This window comes from Electrona antarctica (genome assembly GCF_951216825.1).
Source record: "Electrona antarctica genome assembly, contig: scaffold_25, whole genome shotgun sequence".
NCBI classification, from domain to species: Eukaryota; Metazoa; Chordata; class Actinopteri; order Myctophiformes; family Myctophidae; genus Electrona; species Electrona antarctica.
Window position 1 is genome coordinate 8,838,156 of NW_027637034.1, and position 24,552 is coordinate 8,862,707.

Genomic DNA, 24,552 nt, shown 5'->3' on the forward strand with positions numbered 1-24,552 from the left:
TCTACGGCCGGCCGCACGGTTTGCCAAAGCCCCGCAATATATACATCAAAACGTGCGGCTCGGCCGGGAATGGTGTGCTTGTGCTTTTCTTTCCGATTCGTGTTACCGTGCCCACGTAATTCGCAATAAACGACGCGAAAAATGCCCCATTCAAAGTCGATGGGGAAACGCGTGGAAAAACAGAAAACGACACGTTACTTTGGAGCCACATTGCTCTGGCATACTGGTACGTAGAAACACGATTTAAACGTCAAACAGCACACGAGGCCATCGACTTTGTGGTGGTTCAGACGGAATTCGAATACGTTGCACGGTTTGCCCGCTATCGCAGTTCAAAGTGTGTGTGGTCTGAGAAATATTCTCGACTCAGAGTGTCGCACGCCCAGAGAGAGAGCGGATCAGAGTGAGAAGCCAATGTGAAGACTATACCGAAATTCTCCGAACAAATCGTCCTCACGGCCAAAATATTCACTTTACACGCATGGGTTTCGGTAATTTTGTAGCCACACTCGTCCTCTTTCACCCAATGTCAAAACCATAGCACAGATACATACAGTACGTGAACTACAGCCCTGAAAGCGACAGGTGTACCATCATAATGTGTCATAAACTCCATGTTAAATGCCTGAATGAGTCAGCAATTTTTTCATCACAAGCACAATTCTTAACTCGCACTTATAACCACGTTTTTTATCGTACCAATACCACGATCGCACACGGCGTACCTCAATGCCTCGGGTCACTCACGGGGAAAACAAAAATCGCATTCGACTTTTACTTTTTGCGATAGAGCAATTTGTTCGGACATACGTTCTCTCATAGAGAGTCAGTGGGCTTTTAACTTGCAATACTGTTTGCATTTGCATAGACTAGCCCAGGTGAAAATGATACTTTGTTAATGATTCAAGGTCACCTGACCAACTCTCACACACGCGCGCACACATGCACATGCACGCACATGCACACATGTGCACGCACACACACATTGAAAGTCAATAGAGAAATTCGGGGAAACACGTAACTCTGTCATTTCTCAACCGTTTCGGATGCGGGGCGGCTCGCCAGAAACGGGCCGCCCCCCTGAGCGAAACCAAATGGACCCCTTAGCATGTTAGCATTAGCATGTTAGCATTAGCATGTTAGCATGTTAGCATTAGCATGTTAGCATGTTAGCATTAGCATGTTAGCATGTTAGCATTAGCATGTTAGCATGTTAGCATTAGCATATTATCATGTTAGCATTAGCATGTTAGCATGTTAGCATTAGCATGTTAGCATTAGCATGTTAGTATATTAGCATGTTAGCATTAGCATGTTAGCATTAGCATGTTAGCATGTTAGCATGTTAGCATGTTAGCATTAGCATGTTAGCATGTTAGCATTAGCATGTTAGCATGTTAGCATTAGCATGTTAGCATGTTAGCATTAGCATGTTAGCATGTTAGCATTAGCATGTTAGCATGTTAGCATTAGCATATTATCATGTTAGCATTAGCATGTTAGCATGTTAGCATTAGCATGTTAGCATTAGCATGTTAGCATGTTAGCATATTAGCATGTTAGCATTAGCATGTTAGCATTAGCATGTTAGCATGTTAGCATTAGCATGTTAACATGTTAGCATTAGCATGTTAGCATTAGCATGTTAGCATATTAGCATGTTAGCATTAGCATGTTAGCATTAGCATGTTAGCATGTTAGCATGTTAGCATGTTAGCATTAGCATGTTAGCATGTTAGCATTAGCATGTTAGCATGTTAGCATTAGCATGTTAGCATGTTAGCATTAGCATGTTAGCATGTTAGCATTAGCATGTTAGCATGTTAGCATTAGCATGTTAGCATGTTAGCATTAGCATGTTAGCATGTTAGCATTTTAGCATGTTAGCATTAGCATGTTAGCATTAGCATGTTAGCATATTAGCATGTTAGCATTAGCATGTTAGCATTAGCATGTTAGCATGTTAGCATGTTAGTATGTTAGCATTAGCATGTTTGCATGTTAGCATTAGCATGTTAGCATGTTAGCATTAGCATGTTAGCATGTTAGCATTAGCATGTTAGCATGTTAGCATTAGCATGTTAGCATGTTAGCATTAGCATGTTAGCATGTTAGCATTAGCATGTTAGCATGTTAGCATGTTAGCATTAGCATGTTAGCATTAGCATGTTAGCATGTTAGCATTAGCATGTTAGCCTTAGCATGTTAGCATTAGCATATTAGCATGTTAGCATTAGCATGTTAGCATATTAGCATGTTAGCATTAGCATATTAGCATGTTAGCATTAGCATGTTAGCATTAGCATGTTAGCATTAGCATGTTAACATGTTAGCATTAGCATGTTTGCATTAGCATGTTAGCATGTTAGCACTAACATGTTAACATGTTAGCATTAGCATGTTAGCATTAGCATGTTAGCATTAGCATGTTAGCATGTTAGCATTAGCATGTTAGCATGTTAGCATTAGCATGTTAGCCTTAGCATGTTAGCATTAGCATATTAGCATGTTAGCATTAGCATGTTAGCATATTAGCATGTTAGCATTAGCATATTAGCATGTTAGCATTAGCATGTTAGCATATTAGCATGTTAGCATTAGCATGTTAGCATGTTAGCATTAGCATGTTAGCATTAGCATGTTAGCATGTTAGCATTAGCATGTTAGCATTATCATGTTAGCATGTTAGCATTAGCATGTTAGCATTAGCATGTTAGCATTAGCATGTTAGCATTAGCATGTTAGCATGTTAGCATTAGCATGTTAGCATGTTAGCATTAGCATGTTAGCATGTTAGCATTAGCATGTTAGCATGTTAGCATGTTAGCATGTTAGCATTAGCATATTAGCATGTTAGCATGTTAGCATTAGCATGTTAGCATGTTAGCATTAGCATGTTAGCATGTTAGCCTTAGCATGTTAGCATGTTAGCCTTAGCATGTTAGCATTAGCATGTTAGCATTAGCATGTTAGCATGTTAGCATTAGCATGTTAGCATTAGCATGTTAGCATGTTAGCATGTTAGCATTAGCATGTTAGCATTAGCATGTTAGCATGTTAGCATTAGCATGTTAGCATTATCATGTTAGCATGTTAGCATTAGCATGTTAGCATTAGCATGTTAGCATTAGCATGTTAGCATGTTAGCATTAGCATATTAGCATGTTAGCATTAGCATATTAGCATTAGCATGTTAGCATTAGCATTTTAGCATGTTAGCATGTTAGCATTAGCATGTTAGCATTAGCATGTTAGTATTAGCATGTTAGCATGTTAGCATTAGAATGTTGGTGGCAACGTAATGTGCAATAAACTTAGACAAAATACCCCATTGAAAGTCAACCAAATGGACCCTTACAGGGTCTGAGAGGCTAAATGTCATCAAATGGTGGTCCGTGGCTCAAATGCTGCACAGACTTGGCGAGCTGCAGGCACCCAGTCAAATTTCCTGAAATTTGTTTCTAGTAATTATTATTATCAATACGCGAAACTTCGACGTCTATGGCCGGCCGCACGGTTTGCCAAAGCCCCGCAATATATACATCAAAACGTGTGGCTCGGCCGGGAATGGTGTGCTTGTGCTTTTCTTTCCGATTCGTGTTACCGTGCCGACGTAATTCGCAATAAACGACGCGAAAAATGCCCCATTCAAAGTCGATGGGGAGACGCGGGTAAAAACTGAAAACGACACGTTACTTTGGAGCCACATTGCTCTGGCATACTGGTACGTAGAAACACGATTTAAACGTCAAACAGCACACGAGGCCATCGACTTTGTGGTGGTTCAGACGGAATTCGAATACGTTGCACGGTTTGCCCGCTATGGCAGTTCAAAGTGTGTGTGGTCTGAGCAATATTCTCGACTCAGAGTGTCGCACGCCCAGAGAGAGAGCGGATCAGAGTGAGAAGCCAATGTGAAGACTATACCGAAATTCTCCGAACAAATCGTCCTCACGGCCAAAATATTCACTTTACAGGCATGGGTTTCGGTAATTTTGTAGCCACACTCGTCCTCTTTCACCCAATGTCACAACCATAGCCCAGATACATACAGTACGTGAACTACAGCCCTGAAAGCGACAGGTGTACCATCATAATGTGTCATAAACTCCATGTTAAATACCTGAATGAGTCAGCAATTTTTTCATCACAAGCACAGTTCTTAACTCGCTCTTATAACCACGTTTTTTTATCGTACCAATACCACGATCGCACACGGCATACCTCAATGCCCCGGGTCACACACGGCGGAAACAAAAATCGCATTCGACTTTTACTTTTTGCGATAGAGCAATTTGTTCGGACATACGTTCTCTCATAGAGAGTCACTGTGCTTTTACCTTTCAATACTGTTTGCATTGCATAGACTAGCCCAGGTGAAAATGATACTTTGTTAATGATTCAAGGTCACCTGACCAACTCTCACACACGCGCGCACACACGCACATGCACGCACATGCACACATGTGCACGCACACACACACATTGAAAGTCAATAGAGAAATTCGGGGAAACACGTAACTCTGTCATTTCTCAACCGTTTCGGACGCAGGGCGGCTCGCCAGAACCGGGCCGCCCCCCTGAGCGAAACCAAATGGACCCCTTGGCATGTTAGCATTAGCATGTTAGCATTAGCATGTTAGCATTAGCATGTTAGCATGTTAGCATTAACATGTTAGCATGTTAGCATTAGCATGTTAGCATGTTAGCATTAGCATGTTAGCATTAGCATGTTAGCATGTTAGCCTTAGCATGTTAGCATTAGCATATTAGCATGTTAGCATTAGCATGTTAGCATATTAGCATGTTAGCATTAGCATGTTAGCATGTTAGCATTAGCATGTTAACATTAGCATGTTAGCATTAGCATGTTAGCATTAACATGTTAACATGTTAGCATTAGCATGTTAGCATTAGCATGTTAGCATTAGCATGTTAGCATGTTAGCATTAGCATGTTAGCATGTTAGCATGTTAGCATTAGCATGTTAGCCTTAGCATGTTAGCATTAGCATGTTAGCATTAGCATGTTAGCATGTTAGCATGTTAGCATGTTAGCATGTTAGCATTAGCATGTTAGCCTTAGCATGTTAGCATTAGCATGTTAGCATTAGCATGTTAGCATGTTAGCATGTTAGCATTAGCATGTTAGCATTAGCATGTTAGCATGTTAGCATTAGCATGTTAGCCTTAGCATGTTAGCATTAGCATATTAGCATGTTAGCATTAGCATGTTAGCATATTAGCATGTTAGCATTAGCATATTAGCATGTTAGCATTAGCATGTTAGCATATTAGCGTGTTAGCATTAGCATGTTAGCATGTTAGCATTAGCATGTTAGCATGTTAGCATTAGCATGTTAGCATTAGCATGTTAGCATATTAGCATGTTAGCATGTTAGCATTAGCATGTTAGCATTAGCATGTTAGCATTAGCATGTTAGCATTAACATGTTAGCATGTTAGCATTAGCATGTTAGCATTAACATGTTAGCATTAGCATGTTAGCATGTTAGCATGTTAGCATTAGCATGTTAGCATGTTAGCATTAGCATGTTAGCCTTAGCATGTTAGCATTAGCATATTAGCATGTTAGCATTAGCATGTTAGCATATTAGCATGTTAGCATTAGCATGTTAGCATTAGCATGTTAGCATATTAGCATGTTAGCATTAGCATGTTAGCATGTTAGCATTAGCATGTTAGCATTAGCATGTTAGCATTAGCATGTTAGCATGTTAGCATTAGCATGTTAGCCTTAGCATGTTAGCATTAGCATATTAGCATGTTAGCATTAGCATGTTAGTATATTAGCATGTTAGCATTAGCATATTAGCATGTTAGCATTAGCATGTTAGCATATTAGCATGTTAGCATTAGCATGTTAGCATTAGCATGTTAGCATTAGCATGTTAGCATTAGCATGTTAGCATTAACATGTTAGCATTAGCATGTTAGCATGTTAGCATTAGCATGTTAGCATTAGCATGTTAGCATGTTAGCCTTAGCATGTTAGCATTAGCATATTAGCATGTTAGCATTAGCATGTTAGCATATTAGCATGTTAGCATTAGCATGTTAGCATATTAGCATGTTAGCATTAGCATGTTAGCATTAGCATGTTAGCATTAGCATGTTAACATGTTAGCATTAGCATGTTAGCATTAGCATGTTAGCATTAGCATGTTAGCATGTTAGCATTAGCATGTTAGCATTAGCATGTTAGCATGTTAGCATTAGCATGTTAGCATGTTAGCATGTTAGCATATTAGCATGCTAGCATTAGCATGTTAGCATTAGCATATTAGCATGTTAGCATTAGCATGTTAGCATTAACATGTTAGCATGTTAGCATTAGCATGTTAGCATTAACATGTTAGCATGTTAGCATTTTAGCATTAGCATGTAAGCATTAGCATGTTAGCATTCTAGCATTAGCATGTTAGCATGTTAGCATTAGCATGTTGGCATGACAAGTGTCTGGGTGGTAGTTGGAGTTGTTTGGTTGGTTGGTTGGTTGCATTTGGAGTTTGTTGTTGCATGTGGGGGTCCCCGGAACATCTAGGCACACAGGAACACCCCCAGCCTGGTTCCTGTCACAACGAGAAGATGAAGTTAACATCATAATACAGCAGCAACACCAAACCTTGGGCTATCCACATAGCGTGCTGACTGGGTAAAAAAACAAATGTCAGCTAAATGTAGACAGTAATTAGCCTTAGAACCTTTAAGTGAGCTGGAAATTGAACCATCTTGTATTTCTGCTTAAAGGCCTGTCTTGGTTTAAAGCCCACTCACCACGACAAGGTGCAGGCCGAGAGTGGGGGACACATGAGGGTGGGGGAGACAGGGGACAAACATGACAGGGGGGGTTCACGGGAAAAACACAGCGACAAACACAAGACCAACACAGGTGGGAGACATTGGGAGAAACACGGTGAGGACACGGAACAAACAGAGGCACAAACAGAGGTATGGGACAAACACACAGGGTTAAACATTAAAAACATGGAACAAACAGAGGGGAGACACAGATATGGGACAAACACACAGGGTTAAACATTAAAAACATGGAACAAACAGAGGGGAGACACAGATATGGGACAAACACACAGGGTTAAACATTAAAAACATGGAACAAACAGAGGGGAGACACAGATATGGGACAAACACACAGGGTTAAACATTAAAAACATGGAACAAACAGAGGGGAGACACAGATATGGGACAAACACACAGGGTTAAACATTAAAAACATGGAACAAACAGAGGGGAGACACAGATATGGGACAAACACACAGGGTTAACATTAAAAACATGGAACAAACAGAGGGGAGACACAGATATGGGTCAAACACAGGGGAAACAGGAAAACACACGGAACAAACACAGAGGTGAGACAGAGACACAAGACAAACAGAACAAACAGGGAGGGGGGACAAACAAACGGAACATAGACGGAGGGAAGACACAGAGACACGGGACAAATACTGAGGGAAGACAGATACACAAGACAAAGACGGTACACAAGCAGGGGGACACAAGAGACAAACAGGGGGAGTAACAGGACAAGCATGGGGGGACATTGGTGGGAGACACAAGACAAACCGGGGGAGAGGGGGCATGGGACGAACACAGGACAAACACAGGGAAGTGGGAATGGTGCAAACATGGAGGTGGGAATGGTCACAGGACAAACATGGCGGGAGACACAGGACAGATCCAAAGGGGGGGGGGGACACCATCCAAGGCGAGGAACTGATGGAGTGTGCGGAGAGTGCAGCCAGCGCATGGTGAAAGGCAATATGGGGAACGAACTGGCCAGATGTATGGAGAACCCGGATGACTGGGAGTGACGATGGAGAGCTCATCTGAGGACGGCCTAGAGATCCCTTGGGTCTTCCCATTTGTTCCTCAGTTGTCGTTGAGCTTTACGGTGGCAGGCTGATGGACGGCTGATGGCTGGCTGTCATGTGAGCGACAGGCTGTCGGAAGGGCTTGCTGGCATGTGACTGACAGGCGGATGGGTCGTTTGGCATGCTAGGCTGATGGCTGGCCGGCATGTGACTGACAGGTGGATGGGTCGTTTGGGATGCTGATTGGCTGGCTTGAAGTCAACACGCAGTAGACGGCATCGTGATAACTGTAGTATGAGCCAGCGCATGGTGACAGGCAATATGGGGAACAAACTGGCCAGATGTATGGAGAACCCGGATGACTGGGAGTGACGATGGAGACCTAGAGATCCCTTGGGTCTTCCGATTTGTTCCTCAGCTGTCGTTGAGCTTTACGGTGGCAGGCTGATGGACGGTTAATGGCTGGCTGTGATGTGATGTGACTGACAGGCTGTCGGGTGGGCTTGCTGGCATGTGACTGACTGGCGGATGGGTCGTTTGGGATGCTGATGGCTGGCTTGAAGTCAACACGCAGTATATGGCATTGTGATAACTGTAGTATGAGCCAGCGCATGGTGAAAGGCAATATGGGGAACAAACTGGCCAGATGTATGGAGAACCCGGATGACTGGGAGTGACGATGGAGACCTAGAGATCCCTTGGGTCTTCCGATTTGTTCCTCAGCTGTCGTTGAGCTTTACGGTGGCAGGCTGATGGACGGTTAATGGCTGGCTGTGATGTGATGTGACTGACAGGCTGTCGGGTGGGCTTGCTGGCATGTGACTGACTGGCGGATGGGTCGTTTGGGATGCTGATGGCTGGCTTGAAGTCAACACGCAGTAGACGGCATCGTGATAACTGTAGTATGAGCCAGCGCATGGTGACAGGCAATATGGGGAACAAACTGGCCAGATGTATGGAGAACCCGGATGACTGGGAGTGACGATGGAGACCTAGAGATCCCTTGGGTCTTCCGATTTGTTCCTCAGCTGTCGTTGAGCTTTACGGTGGCAGGCTGATGGACGGTTAATGGCTGGCTGTGATGTGACTGACAGGCTGTCGGGTGGGCTTGCTGGCATGTGACTGACTGGCGGATGGGTCGTTTGGGATGCTGATGGCTGGCTTGAAGTCAACACGCAGTATATGGCATTGTGATAACTGTAGTATGAGCCAGCGCATGGTGAAAGGCAATATGGGGAACAAACTGGCCAGATGTATGGAGAACCCGGATGACTGGGAGTGACGATGGAGACCTAGAGATCCCTTGGGTCTTCCGATTTGTTCCTCAGCTGTCGTTGAGCTTTACGGTGGCAGGCTGATGGACGGTTAATGGCTGGCTGTGATGTGATGTGACTGACAGGCTGTCGGGTGGGCTTGCTGGCATGTGACTGACTGGCGGATGGGTCGTTTGGGATGCTGATGGCTGGCTTGAAGTCAACACGCAGTAGACGGCATCGTGATAACTGTAGTATGAGCCAGCGCATGGTGACAGGCAATATGGGGAACAAACTGGCCAGATGTATGGAGAACCCGGATGACTGGGAGTGACGATGGAGACCTAGAGATCCCTTGGGTCTTCCGATTTGTTCCTCAGCTGTCGTTGAGCTTTACGGTGGCAGGCTGATGGACGGTTAATGGCTGGATGTGATGTGACTGACAGGCTGTCGGGTGGGCTTGCTGGCATGTGACTGACTGGCGGATGGGTCGTTTGGGATGCTGATGGCTGGCTTGAAGTCAACACGCAGTAGACGGCATCGTGATAACTGTAGTATGAGCCAGCGCATGGTGACAGGCAATATGGGGAACAAACTGGCCAGATGTATGGAGAACCCGGATGACTGGGAGTGACGATGGAGACCTAGAGATCCCTTGGGTCTTCCGATTTGTTCCTCAGCTGTCGTTGAGCTTTACGGTGGCAGGCTGATGGACGGTTAATGGCTGGCTGTGATGTGACTGACAGGCTGTCGGGTGGGCTTGCTGGCATGTGACTGACTGGCGGATGGGTCGTTTGGGATGCTGATGGCTGGCTTGAAGTCAACACGCAGTAGACGGCATCGTGATAACTGTAGTATGAGCCAGCGCATGGTGACAGGCAATATGGGGAACAAACTGGCCAGATGTATGGAGAACCCGGATGACTGGGAGTGACGATGGAGACCTAGAGATCCCTTGGGTCTTCCGATTTGTTCCTCAGCTGTCGTTGAGCTTTACGGTGGCAGGCTGATGGACGGTTAATGGCTGGCTGTGATGTGACTGACAGGCTGTCGGGTGGGCTTGCTGGCATGTGACTGACTGGCGGATGGGTCGTTTGGGATGCTGATGGCTGGCTTGAAGTCAACACGCAGTATATGGCATTGTGATAACTGTAGTATGAGCCAGCGCATGGTGAAAGGCAATATGGGGAACAAACTGGCCAGATGTATGGAGAACCCGGATGACTGGGAGTGACGATGGAGACCTAGAGATCCCTTGGGTCTTCCGATTTGTTCCTCAGCTGTCGTTGAGCTTTACGGTGGCAGGCTGATGGACGGCTGATGGCTGGCTTTCATGTGACGGCTGTCGGTGGGCTTGCTGGCATGTGACTGACAGGCGAGGCGGATGGGTCATTTAGCATGCTGATGGCCGGCTTGAAGTCAACACGCAGTAGACGGCATCGTGATAACTGTAGTATGTGTGCAGTACACCCGACTGAAGGCAATACCCTGGTTGTGATATGTAGATGTGATCAATCAGGGTATTATTTTCGGTTGTTGCAGTGGAGATCAGCTGGCTGTAGCCTTTGGACTCAAACTCCTCCTTAACTAGTTTCCGGTCCGTCTTGAGCAGGTCCTCATTGAAGTCTCCACAGACAACAACAGGCTGGCAGTCCATCAAGGCCAAGGATTCCAAGAGGCGGCCAAGGTTGAGACAAAAGGCGCTTTTCCTGTATTTGGGGGGTCTGTAGACAGTGGCTATGAGCGCTTTGACTGGGGCCTCAACTCTGACGACTGCAAACTCGAGATCGGTGACATTGTGAACGGCCCTCCGGGCGTCTGCTAGAAGACTACTTCTGTAGTAGACCGCGACTCCACCTCCCCTTTCTGTAGCAATGTCCTTAGTGTTGGTGTACGACACGTGTCTGTTGCGTGCAAACACATGGTATCCCTCCAGCTCGATGCCAGGGGGAACGGAGGATCCAGTCAAATGGGTCTCTGTCATGCACAACACATCGGCGTGTCTGAATTCGTGGTGCGCTTTCACGTCCCCAATGTGCGACATTAGCCCCTGTGCGTTGTGATGCACGATGGTCAACGTCGGGCCGATGTTGTCTGCTGACTTGACAAAGTGCAACAGTGGTCTCGTCATTTGGAACGAAGCACGAGTCATGCTCTCCATTGCCGCCTTTATGTCTGGGTTGGCATAAATCTTCTTCTCGTTGAAGTCTGTGATTTTGAGCCCTTGAAGGGAGGTTGTTCGGCTCAGGGCGACATAGGCCATTCCGGGTTGAAAGATGTGCTTCAGAGACACCACTGCATAATCCATGGTCATGCCTTGCACTTTGTGGGCTGTACACCCAAAGGCAAGTTTGATGGGAAACTGCCGTCGCACCACCGTTGATTTGGTCAGTCTCTCCTCAAACCTTTCGATGTACACCAGGTCATCAGTTGGCCCTTGAATCTTCCTGCGGAACGTCCGACCTGCCGTGGGATTGTCCAGTTGGAGGCCAAGCAAATCCACAACGGTCTGCCCGTTTGCAGTGGTTGTGACAATGTTGGCTATTGTTCCAAAGGTCCCGTTTACCATCCCATCTTCAACGTCTAGATTCCTGATGACCATGACTCGCGCTCCTTCAGCAGCTTGGAAGGTTGACGGCAACTCCCTCGAGTTGCCTCTGAAGGGACAGACCAGCGGCGTCATGTCTTCGGAGTTTCCGTACTTCCGATAATCTTGAGCTTGAATCGTGGAAATCTGGGTGCCGAGCTCGGTGATGACCACATCGTTGTGGGCATCGACCTCCTTGTTTGTCGCAAAGATATGAAGGACATCACGTGGGCAGTCTTTGCTTTCAGCCACAGCCTGTGCGAGCAGACAACTGTCGTGGGCACTCAGAGCGTCCGCCTTCCCCTTTACTCTCAGCCTGTTCAAGAGTTCGGCGAAAATGAGATCATCTTTCTGACGCATGATCTCGGTAAGGTCGACCATCTGAAAATCTGCCCAGACACCTGGCACAGCCTCGTTGACAATGCAGAGCGCTTTGCTATTACCAACGGGTGGCAGCTGGTAGAAGTCTCCAACTGCGAGGACAGACATGCCACCAAAGGGTTTCCTGTTGCCCTTGATCTGCTGCAATCGCAAGTTGACAAAGTTAAAGAGCTCCTGGGAGACCATGGATATCTCATCAATGATCAAGATCTCGGCGTGGGCCAATACCCCTCTCACGTCGTCCAGTGCATTTCCAAGTGAAACATACTGTTCCTTCAAACTTCTCGGCAGCTTCAGCAAGGAGTGCAGGGTTCGTCCATTGATGTTGAAAGCCGCAGTGCCGGTAAACGCTGACAGCAGCACCAAGGGCTGGGTCATGTCTGCTTCGTTGCGATAACTGGGCAGTTGGCGGAGAATCTTGGTACCCTCCTGATAAATGCACTTGATGACATGGGATTTGCCACAGCCAGCACCCCCAGAGATGAAATAAAGAAAGGGCTCAGGGTCGTCACGCAAGACGCGCTTCAAACACCATTGACGCACGGTGTAGAAGATGGACGCTTGCGTTTCGTTGAGGCTCCGGTACATGCTCCTGACATAGTCCGGGCTCAATTCGGGAGCATCGATCACTGGCATCGCTTTACTGGCGTCGGGATGGACTTGGTATTCGGGAACCTCGTCTCGCTCTTGTCGCTCGTGGGGATCGCTGGGTTTCCGAAGGCTGATGCACTCCAAACGGTCGACCTCGACCTCTGGCGCAAAAGTGTTCCACGCATTGAAAACTGCTCCTTCTTCCGCAAGCGTGTCCAGTACCTGCTCCACAATTCTCCCCCGCCCTTCATATAAGTCCTTGTTCTTATCCACAATCTCCTTCACACGGACGCGGAATCCAATCCTTGTCCTGGCAAGATCATGTTCGTAGAACTGCTCATACGTGGCATGGGTCTCGCCTTTCAGTTCCCTGTCTGCTCTGTGTGGAAAGTACAGTTTCAGCATCCCTCTGTAGTACTTCTCCTTGTTTTTCTGCTCGGAGAATCGAGTGAAGCGAATAACGGCGACTCTTTCAAGGTTGGTCCTTTTCTGAACATACCCCATGTCGTTCTGCAGGGGCAGTGCGTTCTGCAATTTGCTTGTGCTGGCCAGAACCCTGTATTCGGACGCAAACTCAGCAAGACACATGTATTCGAACTCCGGCTCGTCTGGTCTGTTCAAGTACTTCTCGGGAATGCCTGACATCCACACATCTTCTGCGTCTGGGTCCATCTCCTTCAGTTTACTCATGGGCTGACTCATTCTCAGGCCATCCTCATCAGTCTGTAGGAAAATGACCTGACGCGTGCACTTTTTAAGCGGGAGACTGCATACACGCGCGACAGACTCCTGAGCGCTGACCTCTCTGTGCTGAACGTATGTGTGCATGATGTGCTTCATTTCATCCATTTCTTTGGCGTCCGGATTAGACTTGCGCGCGTCCGCAACGACTGCGCTGAGGAGCTCGGACATCTCGTGTTCCGGTTTCGCCACGTAAGCCATCATGTACTGGGCACAAGATGCATCATCTAGTATATACTGGATGTCCATGTTGGCGTCCCACACTCGCAGCAGATGGGGATTGTACGCATTTATCCAGCACTCATCAGGATGACGCCTCAGGTGAACTTGCGGTACAGTGCTAAGGTCAAAGACAAATTGCAGATACCGCCCCCGAGTAAGGTTGCATTTCTTGAGCAGTTCTGGCAAATCCCTGAATGAGGCTTCAGGGTCATTGAGCATGTCTCTCAGTGGTGCCAGCTTTTCCTTGGCCTCCTTTTGTTTCAATGTCTCTTTCCGCGAGCCTTTTCGCCTTTTGCCTTTAGCTTTCTGGCCACTGCCGCTGTTGTCTTTCTGACCGTCATCGTCATCATCTGAGGACAGGAGACGAGGAAGTGCGATGATAGTTTCGTCCATGGGTAGTTTGGGGAACCCAAATCGACAAGTCACATTTCCTTTCTTGCATGACCTGGAGTGGTTCCGGCTGTGAACTTGAACTTCAGACACGATTTTGTGGAGCTCGGGGTCTGCATACTGGTCAGGCATCCTGCAACTGACGTACTTGTTTATGAAGTCGTCAACACCAGGATCCTCAGCATCTGGTGCATTCTTGACCCAAACCATCATGTGTATGTGAGGGCTACCACGAGCCTGGAACTCCACGCGATAGAAGTAATCCTCCACTTTACCGACTGGATGTGCAGGCGACAGCAAAAAAGCGACGGCTGCGTCCACTCTCTTTTCAAACAATCGCATGAGAGTGACAGGGTTGCTCCGGAGAATGTCGCATTTTGCAACCCAGTCTAGCTCTGAGAAGTCCCCTTGTTCACCTTGTTGTGCTTTGATGGCCTTAATGACTTCTGGCCACCTCATCTCCGCGGCACTCAATGTGATGAACCAGTTGGGCTTTCCGAGCTGTCTGCACATAGCGTGGAGATCTTTAAGCGCTCTGCTCCAGAACGCCGGAGTGCCTCTGAGGGGCTGCATGAAGCGCGTCGCATCCCTGTTACGGACGAGCTTCACTACCTCGTTTTTGTCCTGAAGCATTTTGTTTGACAGCGTTCTTCCGTCCCTGGTATATCTTTTCCCCTTCCGCGTCTGGATGGACATGCTGTTGGTAGCCTGCTGCGTTTCTGTCACAAACTGCGCAAAGAAGAGGTAGGTTTGGTCGGTGGCAAAGCGGGTATCGACAGAAAGGAGCCTCGCATTGAAGTACCTACTTGGGGACAATTTGATGTCTCTGACCTCATCTAATGTATTCTCTCCGGTTGAGAACTGCACGGGAAAGGCCATGCTTTCAAGCTTGGGGACGGTGAAAATACCCACAGGTCTGTTTCCTTGGGCTGGAGCGATGCTGAATACCCCCTCACCGTACGATAGGATTTCCTGTGCGATGTCAGGAGGCTGCATGCAAGAGTCAAAGATCAGACCGGGTCTAAGTTCCTCCTGTTCGCTAGACTGCTGTTCGCTAGACGGCTGTTCACCTGTTGTGTCAGCAACAGGTGACACAGCCTCTTGCGCATCTTCCTCATCGACTGACAGTTCATCCTGGAGGCGGTCAAACGTGGCATTATCATTAATGACTATGTCACGGTATTCCGGATGAGTCACTTTCAGTTTCCTCAGTGCCGCCAGCACATCTGTCATGTTCACCGTGTGGAAGTGCTGATATCCCTTGTACTTGATGTTCCGCTTCAGCTTAACCTGCAACAGCTGGTCTTCATGTCTGGACCTCGGCAGAGCATTCACCGTGGCTTCCACTTCCGACGGTACACACACAACTGGACCATGCACTGCCCTTTGCCGTCCTTTCGGCAACGAAATAATTTTAGCAAAGGGTATGTACTTTGCGATTAGCTGCCTTTCCAGGTAATTCAACAGTTGCAGCTCTAGGGGAATGGGTGCTGGTTCCAGCTTATTAGCAGCTGCTATGCATGGCATCCTCCCTTTTGTTAGGTTGTCGTCACAGCTGTAGCAGATATACTCCTGTTTTCTCTCATTTGCAACGTCACACGGGGCTGAGCATTCACAGTCACATATGTGCACATACTTGGCTGTCAAGCAAGCAGTTACCAGGTGTGGGTTTAATTTGAGGTACTTTGCCCTGTTGCACCATAGGACCTGATTGCCGAACAAAACTCTGTGGCACACCGTACACACAAATGTAGGCCCTAATTTAATCCGTTCTCGGAATTTCGACATGTGAACTTTCATAAGAGCTTCCATTTCACGTAGAGACTGGCGGTTTGCAATATGTATGGATTTCCTCTTTAGTCTCATAGCACACTGCAACTTGTGGTGGATACGGAGTATAGTATCTGCTGCGAGTCTCTCCATCTTGTTCTTGGTGCACAGTTGTATATGGCGCCGCCTGAATTCAGCTTCATTGTGATATCTTTGATGGTGCTTCTGTTTGCGTGATTCACGGAAAACAGCATCGGTGCTCCATCTGTTGTTCTGCTTCCGTTTGTGTGATTCACGGAAAACAGCATCGGTGCTCCATCTGTTGTTCTGCTTCCGTTTGTGTGATTCACGGAAAACAGCATCGGTGCTCCATCTGTTGTTATGCTTCTTTTTGCGTGATTCACGGAAAACAGCATCGGTGCTCCATCTGTTGTTATGCTTCTTTTTGCGTGATTCACGGAAAACAGCATCGGTGCTCCATCTGTTGTTATGCTTCTTTTTGCGTGATTCACGGAAAACAGCATCGGTGCTCCATCTGTTGTTCTGCTTCTTTTTGTGTGATTCACGAAAATCAGCATCAGTGTTCCATCTCTTTTTCCAATAGTTTTTCATGAAGGCTTTATGTGTTTCACGGAATCCAGCATCAGTGAGCCAGCGTGTGGTCCTGGATTCATTCTTGTACTCATGTTGTTTCTGCACAAGTTTCCGCTGATTCTTTATTCGCCTTTCTTTATTTAGTTTGTAAAGATGATATGCTGGAGTCTCACTGGAGCCGTGGTCAAAGAAGGGCACACTGTGAGGTGGTGCCGCTGGTGCCTCACTGGAGCCGTGGTCAAGGGAGGGCACACTGTGAGGTGGTGCCACTGGTGTCTGGTCAATTTCAAAGACAACAGGCAAGAGCTCATATGACGCATGAGTAGGACGGCCTTTGAGGACCAGGCGCAAGTGGCAGGCCAAGTCAGTCACGTTTTGGAAAGTCAACATAATTGCTTTTCCTCCAGATATTGGCATACCCCAGTCATTTCTTGAGTGTGAATCAAACAATCCGTAGCGTCCTGATCTGTCCCGAAACACTGCAAAGCATTCAGGATGAACCATCAACACTGCATGGGTGAGATCATTTGACAGGCACTGCAGCTGTTTGGCAAGGGAGTAATTCTTTCCTTTTGTTTTGTTCAAGGGACCAACTTTCAGGTCTGACATGTCCATGCGAACGGTGTAAACACTGTTCTCGCCGAAGACCCGATTTGGCAACTGCTCCATGGTCAAGAGATCTGACTGATGCGTATTGTCCAAATGCAGATGCTGTATTGTGTCTTCGTAGAGAACATCTCCCTGGACAAGCACTTTGTCAAGGCAGGCCGTGTCAAAACCAACTCCCTCATTGTGGTAGGCAAGAAAGGTGAGAGCCATGCAGGTGCACTGAGTGTTTGACCTCTCTGACTCAGGATTGGTGCGTATGTCACCTTGACACATAGTGGCACTCACCAATTGTGGCGCTCGCTGCAGACCCTGCTTTGCATGCCACCTGTTGCTCCGCACTGTTGGTACTGCTGCTCTAATTGTCACATGTGTTGACGGTGCAGGAGTCTTGCTGGAGACATGGTCGATTGCTGCAGTAGCTGGTGTGCTTGTCACACTTGTTGACGTTGCAGTAATCTCGCTGGAGCCATGGTCGATTGTTGCAGGAGCTTGCGCACGTGTCACATTTGTTGACGGTCCAGGAGCGTCGCTGGAGTGATGGTCAAATGAAACAGGCACAAACTCATACCGCGCTAAAGGAGAACGCTCTTTGAAAAGCATGTCAAAGTGGCGGACCAAACCACTCAGATCTTGGAACGTCAGTAGAATAGCTTTTCCTTCAGGCATCGGCAAACCTGTCGCAGATCTCGAATGGGAGTCAAAAACGCCATAACGTCCTGATGTGTCACGGAACACTGCAAAGCATTCGGGACTTACAATCAGGAAAGCACGGGTGACCTCTTGCGACAGGCACTTCAGTTCCTGCTCCAGAAACAGCATATCCTTAGGTATGTTAGTGTGGTGTTTGGCTGATGGGTTCACATAACCAACTTTCACATACCACATATTGACACTGTAGAAATTGCTCTCAACGACAACCTGTTTTGGCATCTCCTCTATGGTCAGATTCCTGAACGTAAGCTTTGCTTCATGGTTTTCCACAAAAAGGTGGCGTATATTGTCTTTGTAGAGATCATCTCCCTGATAAAGCACTTTGTCAAGGGAGGATGTGTCGAAACGCACTCCATCAGTGTGGAAAGCCAGAAAGGTGAGCGCCATGCAGGTGCACTGACTGTTCAACTTGCCTAGCCAAGGCTTATAGGGGTTGATGTAGGTTATGTCCGCTTGACAGATGCTTGCCCTCACTGACTGCACAGGCTGCTGACTCTGCCTCACCGCACTCTTCTCCCGACGTTCAACAGGGGACATCTGATGTAAGCAAGAGCACACAAACCGTTTCATCACCATTTGACATAGCGCCTCTTGGACAGTATAAACATTCTTAGATTTTACCAATTTATCTGGGTCAGAAAGGGAGAGAAACTTTTTAAAACGCTTCAATGTCAACATAAACATTGCATCCAAATTACCTCGCTGCCACATGGAATAGCTGGGCGACCCACATAGCTGGAAACATGGGATCGGACGGCAGCATCCATCGCTTCTGAGAAGTCACGGGGAAAAGACACAGGATCTGGTCGGATGGAACACTCAGCCAAGTCCACCTGTGGAGCAAAGTACGTCAAATCATACACATCAATGATAATGGTAATATAATATTGGCTGCATGTTAGCATGCATGTTAGCATGTTGACATGCTAATTCTAACATGCTGATGCTAACATGCTAATGCTAACATGCTAAGGCAAAAATTATAATGCTAACATGCTAACATGATAATGCTAACATGTGCTAATGTGCTAACATGCTAATGTTAACATGCTAATGTTAACATGCTAGTGCTAACATGCCAATGCTAACATGCTAACATTACCATGCAAACATGCTAATGCTAACATGCTAGCATGCTAATGCTAACATACTATCTAACATGCTAACATGGTAACATGCTAGTGCTAACATGCTAGTGCTATCATGCTAACATGCTAGTGCTATCATGCTAACATGCTAATGCTAACATGCTAATGCCAACATGCTAGCATGATAATGCTAACATAATAATGCTAACATGCTAATGCTAGCATGCATGATAACATGCTAGTGCTAACATGCATGCTAACATGCTAATGCTAGCATGCATGATAACATGCTAGTGCTAACATGCTAGTGCTAACATGCTAATGATAACGTGCATGATAACATGCTAGTGCTAACATGCTAATGCTAACATGCTAATGCTAACATGCTAACAAGCTAATGCTAACATGCTAACATGCTAATGCTAACATGTGCTAATGTGCTAACATGCTAACATGCTAGCATGATAATGCTAACATAATAATGCTAACATGCTAATGCTAACATGCTAGTGCTAACATGCTACTGCTAGTGCTAACATGCTAATGATAACGTGCATGATAACATGCTAGTGCTAACATGCTAATGATAACGTGCATGATAACATGCTAGTGCTAACATGCTAGTGCTAACATGCTAATGCTAACATGCTAATGCTAACATGCTAATGCTAAATGCTAATGCTAACATGCGTTAATGTGCTAACATGCTAATGCTAACATGTGCTAACGTGCTAATGCTAACATGCTAACATGCTAATGCTATCCTGCTAATGCTAACATGCTAGTGCTAGCATGCTAACATGCTAGTGCTATCATGCTAACATGCTAATGCTAACATGCTAATGCCAACATGCTAGCATGATAATACTAACATAATAATGCTAACATGCTAATGCCAACATGCTAATGCCAACATGCTAATGCCAACATGCTAATGCCAACATGCTAATGCCAACATGCTAGCATGATAATGCTAACATAATAATGCTAACATGCTAATGCTAACATGCTAACATGCTAGCATGATAATGCTAACATAATAATGCTAACATAATAATGCTAACATGCTAGTGCTAACATGCTAACAAGCTAATGCTAACATGCTAGTGCTAACATGCTAACATGCTAACATGCTAACATGTGCTAACATGCTAACATGTGCTAACGTGCTAATGTTAACATGCTAACATGCTAATGCTAAATGCTAATGCTAACATGCTAACATGCTAACAAGCTAATGCTAACATGTTAACATGCTAATGCTAACATGTGCTAATGTGCTAACATGCTAACATGTGCTAACGTGCTAATGCTAACATGCTAACATGCTAGTGCCAACATGCTAATGCTAACATGCCAATGCTAACATGCTAACATGCTAACAAGCTAATGTGCCAACATGTGCTAATGTGCCAACATGTTAATGCTAACATGCTAATGCTAACATCCCAACATGCTAGCATGCTAGCATTCTAACATGAAGACAGAGGGGGCGGGGCTTAAGCAAAAAGTACAGCTCATTCCCATTGGTGGTTATAGCTGTGTAAAGGCCAGCCAATAGGAATACAGAGGGGGCGGGGCTTAAGCAAGTACAGCTCCGTTCCTATTGGTGGTCTACATCTATGGACCAAATTGCGAGGCTGTAGCATGTTGCAAACCAAAGTTATGGCTCTGTAAAGGCCGGCCAATAGGAAGACAGAGTGCGTGCATGTGTATGTGTGTGCGTGTGCGCGCGCGTGTGTGAGAGGTGGTCAACTTGACCTTGAATCATTAACAAAGTATAATTTTCACCTGGGCTACTCTATGCAAACGCAACAACTGATTAGAGTGCCACTCACTTCAGACAAGTGTGATTTTGTTTTTACATAACTATGATAAAACATGACAAACCTGCTGCTCCCGAACGAGCCCCCTTGTAGTAGACTGCACACTAGGCTGGCTCGTCTGTAATGAGAAATAAGACATGCAGTTTGATGTATAAAAGTAAATAACTAAATAAAAATATATGTTGTTCAGACATACTAACAGAACGACAGGCATTAGTCCCACAACATGCGTTGTCGATTGCAACTAACCCGTGGCTACTGACATGCGTGGTAGGTAAAAACTAACATGTATCAGGTTCAAAATGTGTCTGCACCTTTGTTAAATTGACACGCACACACTCCTCTCTCTCTCCCTAATTAATTAGTCTCATGTCCTGCAGCTGCGTCTAGTTTCTCCTGGCGGATCCTGCCGGGAGCTGCCTATGCCATAGAAAGCATAGATGAGTTCCAGTCTAGGTTAAAACTAACCCGTGGCCCCCGACATGCGTGGCAGGTTCAAACTAACCCGTGGCTTCCTGTGAGGTTAGGTTTAGGGGTTGGGGTAGGGTCGTCAGACTTATGCCTGTCGGGCTGTTAGTACGTCGGACCAAACACATGCAACCGTCACAGTTACAGGTTACAAACTCCTTACTGTGGCAACAGGTGAACGAGCTGGTCTGCTGATCTGACGGCTGACAATAACTCTCGGAGACACGCTTCTGACGGGCAGTGGTGTCACTGGAGAGGTGGAGGGCGATGGCCTACGACTGACCTGTAATACAAACGGAGCTAATGATGCAGGTGTAGTTTCAGACTCATTTAGCATTTGCAGATTGTGGAATAGTTGTAATACACATACACATAATACATACACATACACATAATAGTTGTAATACACGACACTAGCTAAAAAGCAACACAACCATTGAAGACAAAAGTGAGGACGCATATTGTGATTGTCCATAATGACATGATGAATGATGATGGATGATTAGAGCGCCCTTCACTTCACAGAAGTGAGATTTTGTGTTTGTTGAACTATGATACAACAATGATAAAACATGACTGTGGCTAAAACTAAACAGTGTCGGAGTTACAGGTTACAAACTCCTTACCGTGGCAACGGGTGAATGAGGCACTCTCACCTCGCGGTGTGATGTCCTAGGACTGACCTGTGTATACAAACAGAGCTAATGATGCATAGTCAAACATTGTCCAATACATTTATAATGTCAAACAGTGGACACTGCAAACCCTGTGTGTACCTTTTACTTATTTAGATGCGTGTACATTAAAACACAAAGACGCAAAACAATGTAAACTTTTCAATGAAATTACCTTTCCACCTGATGGAGCAGCCACATTCATTGCATCCAAGATGCTAGGGCTAAACCAGACAGGGTTGAGTGGGATGGAACTCTCTGGCAAGTCCACCTGTGGATGAAAAGAGAAAGGAAATGTGACCATGCATTAAATCATACACCGCAAAAATACTGTTGTCAAATGGAAACCTTCTATGTCAAAGAAAACCTATTTCTGAATACATGGAAATCTGTGTTGCAACAGGTCCAATGTAGTGGTTGTCACAACCTATTTCTAATACACTCCATTGGTTAACCCATTTTGGGGAGGAACCCCTTTTGGTGTTAGCATTATGTTATGCTTTAGCTATTGAAAAATAGCAGCTCTACAAGCTCATAGCGCTATGAGCTTGTAGGTCTGCTATTTTTGAAAAATCGAAGAACGACTTTTTCAGAAAACTGTCAGGATGTAGAAGACACTTTTAGAATCTGATCTCAGGTCACAATGGGTTAAACACATGCATACAGGGATTAAAGCTAGGTTGGTGTGATATGGCCTGTTGCACATTGGCACATTGTCAACCCAAGCGTTTCAATTCCATGGTGGCTTGCAACTACATGTGTCTACTTGCAATCATTTGGTTGCAAGGCGTTGCCTGGCGACCCATTGGTGTGGTTTGGAGTTTAGGATTAGATCAACCCTCCAGCCTTTAATTAAACACTAGACTACATCTGTGTAACATTTGTGCTTTGGCTATTCAAAAATAGCAGATCTACAAGCTCATATTGTCTTAGATCTGTGACACCGTACGAGCTTGCAGCTCTTTTCCCACTCATCTCAACTGGTTATAGTACCGAGTCGTACATATCAAGGCAGGAATCACACCTGCTTTAATGAGGTACTGTGGTCAGGTATTGTTGATCAATGTTAAGATAAGGAAACCTTTGGAACATTCAGTACGTAAGTAAGTGTGTACTGCCAACACAGGCAGATACAGTATTGTTCATCATGGGGTGTGCCCACTGAACTGGGCAGGTCTTCCCCACCATAAAACAATACAGGGTTTCAGTGGTTAAAGATGACAAACCTGCTGCTGCTGCTGCTGCTGCTGCGACCAAGGAACGGTAGGCTGGTTGGTCTGAAAGGAGAAATGCAGGTTGATGAGCACAAAGTAAACTAGAACTGCACTCTGTCGAGTGCCTACTTGCTTGTTGCACACAAGTAAGTGCGCAAGCAGAGCGCAAGTACTGTCGACCGCTGGTGACTTATATGTCGATCAGTGTCGGGTGGATTAAAGGAAATGCCTCTATGTATATGTAATTTGTAAGTTGATTAGCGTTATACTGTGGTTACTTGCCCCGTTTGATGCGTATGTATCGTAGCAGCATATGCCGTCAGGGTATAACTAGCTCTCAATGATGACGTAATAAAGATGTGGATTAAAGGACCCAATGCCAGGGTGTAATTGGTTTTTGATGTTGACGATATGTTTTAGTGTCGGGAGGATTAAAGGTAATGCCCCCATGTATACATGTATGTAATCTGACACCACTGCCATATCAAGCACAAGTAGTCATTACGTCATACGCTGGCACGGCGCATACATATCAAATGGCGACATACGCATCGAAGCACTGGACTAAAACTATTACTTGTGCGCTCTGCTTGTGCAAGTAACTAATATGATAACAGAGTATCCCTTGTCACAAACCAATAAGGGGCAGCAGTGACTCAGGGATACAGTAGCTAGTTAATGTCAAAGTGTCCTTGAGCAAGACTCTGAAATGCTCCATTTACGATATTTACCATGAAGCAGTGACACGATTCGACTACTTACAGCAGCAGCTGAGCGGGGTACGTGCACTTCTTTGCTGACAAGAGACCTGGGATACACGCTTCTGACAGGTGCTGGTGGCAACACAGCTACAGACTTGCGTTGTGGGCAAGGTGATGTCCTCCTAGCACTGGCCTGTGCATAGAAACAGAGGAAAACGTTTACAGGCTGGAAAATAGGAACTCCGCCATCTTAGATTTTACTCATTCAGATTTAAAATGCTCGGACCTGGTCTGCTCTCAGCTGCAGTTGTTCGTGAACAGCAGACGACAGCAGCTGTGCAAGGATTGGCATACCACCGTCATCGCTCAAGTGTACCTGACAGACATAAGACACATTCAGATAAATATTTCAATTACCCTCTATCTGATATGAATTTTTGCATTCATATGATCGGCAAATAATGCAGATTCTCCACATGACATTCCACTTACGTTGTCTCTGTGTGTGTGAGCGGGAATGCCTCTACTGCACTGATGTAACGGACACCTTTTAAATAAAATAAACATGATGAAGTAATCATAATACAGTATTGCATGGATCAGCGTAAACAGACATAAGCGGTTGGGTATGCATTCTTATTATTTACCGCAGAAGGCCGCCGTGCGCTGGAATTCCTGACGCAAACACATTTCCTGTTCAACGTCCACATTCAGACGGGGAGGGAAGTCCAGAACACAGACCTGATAAAAAAAAAAAAGGCTTCTTCCTAAAAAACTACACCTTTGAGGCATTACAGTACATACTGAAACATAAAAAAATAGAAAGAGAAATGACTAAGAATTAACTTACATTGTCCCAGCGAGCAAGTGCGGTGAC

At 45.7% G+C, this 24,552-nt stretch overlaps 2 protein-coding genes across 2 annotated transcripts in view; both read right to left on the reverse strand.

Moving 5' to 3' along the window:
* Positions 1–10,378: 10,378 nt before the first annotated feature.
* On the reverse strand, positions 10,379–24,045 carry LOC306919243 (uncharacterized protein). Its single transcript, XM_079532062.1, has 9 exons — positions 23,962–24,045; positions 23,737–23,868; positions 22,987–23,037; positions 21,936–22,031; positions 21,713–21,769; positions 21,250–21,369; positions 20,683–20,736; positions 18,403–18,537; positions 10,379–18,241 (listed from the first exon to the last, which is right to left on the reverse strand). The coding sequence occupies exons 1-9, from the start codon at positions 24,025–24,027 to the stop codon at positions 10,502–10,504; spliced, it is 8,451 nt and encodes a 2,816-aa protein (XP_079388188.1). The 5' UTR covers positions 24,028–24,045; the 3' UTR covers positions 10,379–10,501.
* A 118-nt stretch (positions 24,046–24,163) lies between these two features.
* Positions 24,164–24,552, reverse strand: part of LOC306919244 (uncharacterized protein) — a gene marked incomplete at its 3' end in the record, with an annotated part of 1,826 nt that continues 1,437 nt past the window's right edge. Inside the window, exons 6-8 of the mRNA XM_079532063.1 lie at positions 24,526–24,552; positions 24,323–24,416; positions 24,164–24,222 (exon numbers count right to left, since the gene is read on the reverse strand). The exon at positions 24,526–24,552 is cut by the window's right edge and continues 114 nt beyond it. Of these exons, the coding sequence (XP_079388189.1) occupies positions 24,164–24,222; positions 24,323–24,416; positions 24,526–24,552 (180 nt within the window). The remainder of the gene's footprint in view (positions 24,223–24,322; positions 24,417–24,525) is intronic.